We start from the raw sequence: 6,111 nt of genomic DNA, 5'->3' as shown, positions 1-6,111 counted from the left end.
CTTAGTACCCCCTACTATTACTAGCTGAATATAAATGAGCATCCTGTGGCAACATAATGACAGACAATGACAGACAATGACACACAATGACAGACAATAACAGACAGCAGCACAGAGATAAACAGGGATCCTACCTTTGACCGTCTTCTTCTTGACTTCTGTGCAGCAAAGTCTTTGATCAAGTCAGTGAAATAAATCCACGTTCCATAATAAGTCTCTCAATGGGCATGAAGGTGAGAGGATTAAGCTGCTCTTGAACCATTGTGGATCTCACTCTGTTTCTTTATGAGGGCTGACTTCAAGAAAGAGCCTCACCACCTGTTTATGAGACACATAGCGTAAATATGGTAATTAAATGCACGCATTAGCCTATATATGTTTTGATATTATTATTATTGCTTTGATAAATTATTAGGCAATGTTGGAATCTTAGCACAAGTTTTGCAGTACAGGTCCCAACAACATTTCACTGTTTGTACTTCAAAATAAACCTTCTTGATGCAGAAGTAAATGTTTCTTCTTATTTTTTTACGTCTGAAGTTATTACGTTAAGGTACCAGTAGAGGGCAATATAACATTGAATAACTACACTCAATCAAAGCACAACATCACAGCACTAGCTTCAAATCAAACAATTATTACCTAATGGTGATATTTACATCATTTAGGTCGATATAAATGTATTGAAGGGCCAATATGACAATGAAAGCAAAGTCAAATTACAAAGTGCAATCTGCCTTGATCAAGGCCTACATTGATCACAAAGTACCCTGAAACTTCATGTCTTTCTATTTTCTCATGATTGACAGCCAATTACACCTACTTCTATGCTGCCTTGAACTGTGGTAATTACAGTGGCTGTGCTCACCAAATGCTTCAGGAAGGGGGCAGAGCTCTCTTCGTCAGTGCTTGATGTTGTTTAACAATAAAATACCATTACATATCCATCCGATTGTTTGTGGAATCTTACTTTAATGAAACAGTCAAGACATGCACTCATAAAACACAGTTAGAATTATACAAAAAAAAAAAAACATCACAAAGTGTCATATGGGATTTGATGCGCCTCCGTGGTGGACCAAAAATCTGTGCTGCGATGCTCAACCTGTATATGACAGGAAACGATGTATTTGATGTGTGTCCAGGTGTGAACATGGGGAAGAACATGACACCATCATGACTACCTATCAACTGGTGACCCGTGGTTTGCACCCTTCGTGCGCCATTTGGTTGATCAATAGTCCCGCCAGTCATATAGAAATGTTAGTTTTTCAGAGGAAAAGTGTAGCTGTCGCCATAAAGGGTTGTATATATATATTTTTTTATTTACATTTTTGAATCTGGTTTATATGAGTGAAACACTATTGATTAGTTTCATGTTACTGCAGTGCCCTCTACAGTTCAGGTCGTGTCATGGTATTACTGAGTTTCTGAAGAGGGAAGGAGCTCTCCTTCAGCTAAAAAGAGTTTGTGAAAACTATAACAAATCTAACCTCCTAGATATCTGTGCAGAAGGCGCACACGGTATGGTTTTTGTTCTGTGTTATCTTTGTGTAAAATGTCATTATTGTTGTTGTATCTGATGTGTTTGTGTTTATGTTAATATGGACAAACAATTCATTCATCAACACGGACAATTCATTCACGGACATTTAAAAATACACTATGATTGTCAGCATGGACATTTATATTTCATGATGTTTATAATTCATTGTTTAAAAAGATATTATTTGTTTTATGTTGCAGTTTTTCACGTTATTGTTGTCTACATGGGGTATTTTTGGATTGCATTGACATGCACTGGCACATGTTGGCCTCATATTGGCCTAGCACTTTGTTTGGAGCTTAACTGCGTTAATAAACAACAGAAGCTGTTCAAAGATTGTGTCTCATATCAGTTTGAGCCCAGGTGTGGTTTTCATTTAGTCTGTAAATTCATACACAGTAAAAGTCTTAGTGTTAATTTAATTCAAATGAGTGTACAAACGGAAACCCATCATGTCATGTGTACAGTGCACTTTTCGGAGTTAAATCAACAAGTAAGACGCGCGAACGCTGGAGGCGAACGCAGATTCGCCTCGATCTCCAGGCTTTTATTGCTTAGTTTTGCTAAAAAATAAAAGCCTGGCCCAGCGGGTCGGTGTACTCGGTATGAGGAAGTGTTTCATTTCGCAACCAACCAGAGTGCAGTGGGCGTCGCTCGTAATGTTGTGTTAACGGGGCGGGGGTTGACGGACAGATCGGTGAACCAATGGGATCAGGCACAATCTCTCGCCGGCGAGCCAATGAGAGAATGAGAGCGTGAACACAGACGGAAAGAGACCATAAATATGGGACACACACACACACACCGCAAGCACGATGATAAAGTAACTTTCAAGTACTTGTAAAATGATAAAGAACTACATGTGAATATGTCTCTTACTGCTTTTACAGTTAATTAAAATTTCATTTGCCAAGTTCACAGTAAAACTTCTGCAGTATTTTACCAAGTGGTCCTTGTTCTGTGACTTTTCCAAGGGACGGCCAGCAGAGGTCTCTATGTTTAGATTGCTCCGTAGGTCAAGGGTGCTAGGCTGTGACAGGGTGCTCTGGCCTGTATTTGACCAACCTGACAGACAGTGCTGGAGAATTGCAAGCAAAGTGATGAGATGAGTAATGATGTAGGGTAAATAATAATCTTTACAAAGGTAATGGAAAAAGCTCAAATTTGGAAAATGTCACAATGATAAAATAATAATGATATAGTTGAGACTTTTCCACTGGCGCACTCACCGATGGTAACCCCAAACTATCAGAGGGGTCAAAACTACATCGTCGATGGGGTTTGTATTTGTAAGTTGGCAAGAGGGTGGAACAAGGAATGCTGACCCTGAGGTACAAATAAAGAGAATAAACCATTTCACACGGGCAAAATAAGATTTAGTGTATGACTAAAGCCTGAAACGTGCATCCCTGGTTAACATATTCGCAAGTGCGCTATCATGCACCAGTGGAGGAAATAAACCCACATAGAGTTACATTTGAAACTACAACCTGCTATATTATGAAAGCTAGAGCAAAAGAGAGCACAAATCCAAGATGACAGCTTCATTCTGTTGTTGCCTTCTACCTAAAAAACCCTCATTGCAAATGCACGTCATGCTTGTGTCACATTACAACTTTCAGGTGACATATTACAGAACCCAACAACGCATGAAATAGATTTTTGCAGAGCTTGAACTGTCCGCATGTGTGCGTGGAGTATGTTTCAGACTTCACAAAGACACATACTGCTATATATTTGACAGAGCAATTTCAATTTGATAGGTATTTAGGCACCATATTCGTGCCTGTCAGTGCACATGCTTTAACAGCATTGATACCTAATAAATGCTGGTTCTGCAGCAGTGTGAGGCTGAAGGGATTTTGGCTTTTTGCACACGGGACAACGCTCCTCGGGATCCAGTGGAATTGGGAACAGTCTGCTATTAATCCTGTAACAGAATGTACCTAGAAAAGAGCAAAGCAGAGAGACAAAATAATTATGAAGGGAATTAGCAAAACTGCTTGACAGAAAGAAATTAGTTAAAATACTATTCTCACACTGATGAGTGTCCTTGTGGGCCTCTTGTCCAGCCTCATCAATTAGCAGCGGTGGGACTGAAAAGTCGTCCTCAGGAAACCTATTAAAAAGGGCCAATGTACACAGTAGCAATTTAACAACACACTCATGAGTGCAGTTGTAATCAGCTTGACATCATTTATTGTCGCTGTCGGGCAGAAACCTTGTATCTCTTGTAAATTAATGCCATAATTCATCGTACAAGAGTGTCGCGCAAAAGTAGCCAAAACACATTGTATCGCGACCAGATCGTCTATTTTTATTCATTCCGTGTTTCCTTTTAAGTGAAAGTGGTTAAGTGTGTCGGTGGGTACTGTAAATATTGAAAAAGTATTAAGAAAAGCTTGTGACTAAATAATAACTATATTCGATCAATTGGAACACAGGTTCTTTTTTTCAATTTCCTGAAAAGTAACAGTTTTGGACATACAAGGTTTCCACCTTGTATATCCAAGTGCAATGGTGTGTGTGATCCAATCACCCTTCTTGTTGGCTGTGGACACATTCGTCTTGATTGACTGATCGAAAAGTAAGGAGGTCATTGAAGAACTCATCAGAATGGTCTACTAAGGAGCTCTCCACATCCAGGATTCCTTCAAGAAAAGAAACAAACACATCAGAGTCAGAGCTGTTCTTGCATTAAGGGAGAGCTTGTGATATAATGAAGATCAATATTGTGTGTACCTGCTATCCAGTCATATCCGAGTAAGGGCTGCACATATTGCCTGTGTGAGGCAGACATCTGTTCACATCCAGGAGACTGAAATGTGACTCTGTTTGCAGTCTCCCTCTACAAACACAGAATCGTTTGTGTAATGTTGAGTAAGTTATCAATGCTCAGTTCATTTGAAATCATTGAAATGGGTCACATTTTCAGTGGTAAAGTATTATTTCCAGTTCAAAGCACCATCTGGTGGTCAAAATGGGAGGGAGAATAAAAATAGAATACAAAAATGTGTATGAACCACAAAAATAAATCGTTTTTAATGTATGATGCACAAGTAATAAACAAATATGTAACAGATCTCCATGTCTCACCCTTTCCTTGTCTCTGTCATGGAGAAGGAGATGGGGTCTGGGAGTGTGTTGCCTTGTGTCGTCTGGTCTTCTATGGACACCGGGACGTTTGTTACCGTCTTGTAAAAGGTCTGAAGACAAGTGATCAAGTATGTCATGTCTGTGTTTAAGAGCCCTGGACGGTATGTGTATGTTAATAATTAACTTGACAACCAAGTAGATAACTTGACTTCAGTGAATCAATTAATATTTACATCGGTGGTTATTTGTTCGCAAAGTGGCGTCCGGGGACCCCCAGGGGTCCTTGAGGGGGTTCCCCAGTAAAATTAGATCAGTTTAACCACTTAACCTAGCTCTGGTCCATAGCGTTAGAAGGAGTTCTCCTTCTAACGCTATGGGCCAGAGCTACACTTAACCCTACATCAGCTATTTGAAAATATCCGATCTAGACACGCTCACAATGTGTCTGCTATGCGTTGAGAGCTTGTAGATCTCGTAGAAGCTTGTAGAAGTTACACTTTTTTAAAAACATTTTAACAACACAAATGTATGGGTTTTTTTCTGCCTGGCACAACATGTTTTCAGATGGGGGTCTGCAGCCAAATACATATATTTTTGGGGGGTCCTTACACCATGACATGAAAAAGTTTGAGAACCACTGATTGAACACCTGTATGCTCACCTGCACCTCTGGAGACTCCATCTGCTCCACTTGTTTCATTGTGCACAAAGGACACAGAAGGTTTAGAGAGGGCAGCTCTTACAGAACCCCTGTCACCGTCAAACAGGGTCACCATTTCTTCAGGTTGTTGGTTGTCCATAGTCTCCTCTATGGAATCGGATCACTGCCAATACTCCTAACTTCAAATAAAGGTTTCAGAACCTTGAAAACCTTTTTTGCAAGACTGAAAACTCGTTTCGAATCTCTGAAAAAAGTGTTGAATCTCTGAAAAAAGTGTTGAATCTCTGAAAAAAGTGTTGATAGGCCGAAAAAAAAAATCAAAACTCTGAACAAATATTTTACAGTGTTTCGCCAACACATTTTCAGAGTTTCAAATTTGTCACAAACACACTTTCAGAATATGCATTTTGGCACTGTTCTCCCTGGGTATTATTTTGTTTTACATGTGTGAAACCTTGTAAACTCCTGACTTAAAATAAAGGGTTCAAAAGGCTTGAAAATAATTTCAAGACTGAGAACTGGTTTTGAATCTTTGAAAAAAGTGTTGATAGGCTGAAAGTGTTTCTCAAATCCTTGCAAACACATTTTACAGTGTTTCGTCAACACCTTTTCAGAGTTTCAAATTGGTCACAAACACACTTTCAGAATATGCATTTTGGCACTGTTCTCCTTGGGTATTATTTTGTTTTCCATGTTAGAAAACTTTTAAATGGGAATCGTTTTTGAAACTAGCAACTTTATTGTTGAAAGACTGAAAAAAAAATCAATGGTTAAACTTTATTTTGAAACTGTGATTTAGCGTCACACA

At 39.1% G+C, this 6,111-nt stretch overlaps 1 protein-coding gene across 1 annotated transcript; it reads right to left on the bottom strand.

Annotated features, from left to right (window-relative positions):
* Positions 1-242: 242 nt before the first annotated feature.
* LOC308080594 (migration and invasion-inhibitory protein-like) lies at positions 243-5,442 on the bottom strand (the record flags this gene model as incomplete). Its single annotated transcript, XM_080422487.1, has 9 exons — positions 243-296; positions 2,490-2,624; positions 2,776-2,872; positions 3,366-3,492; positions 3,586-3,665; positions 4,086-4,197; positions 4,289-4,394; positions 4,643-4,752; positions 5,304-5,442. The coding sequence occupies 9 exons, from the start codon at positions 5,440-5,442 to the stop codon at positions 243-245; spliced, it is 960 nt and encodes a 319-aa protein (XP_080278613.1).
* Positions 5,443-6,111: the final 669 nt, after the last annotated feature.

The sequence above is a fragment of the Gymnoscopelus braueri genome, assembly GCF_963280865.1.
Source record: "Gymnoscopelus braueri genome assembly, chromosome: 24".
Taxonomy (NCBI): domain Eukaryota; kingdom Metazoa; phylum Chordata; class Actinopteri; order Myctophiformes; family Myctophidae; genus Gymnoscopelus; species Gymnoscopelus braueri.
This window is presented reverse-complemented; position numbering and strand designations above follow the sequence as displayed.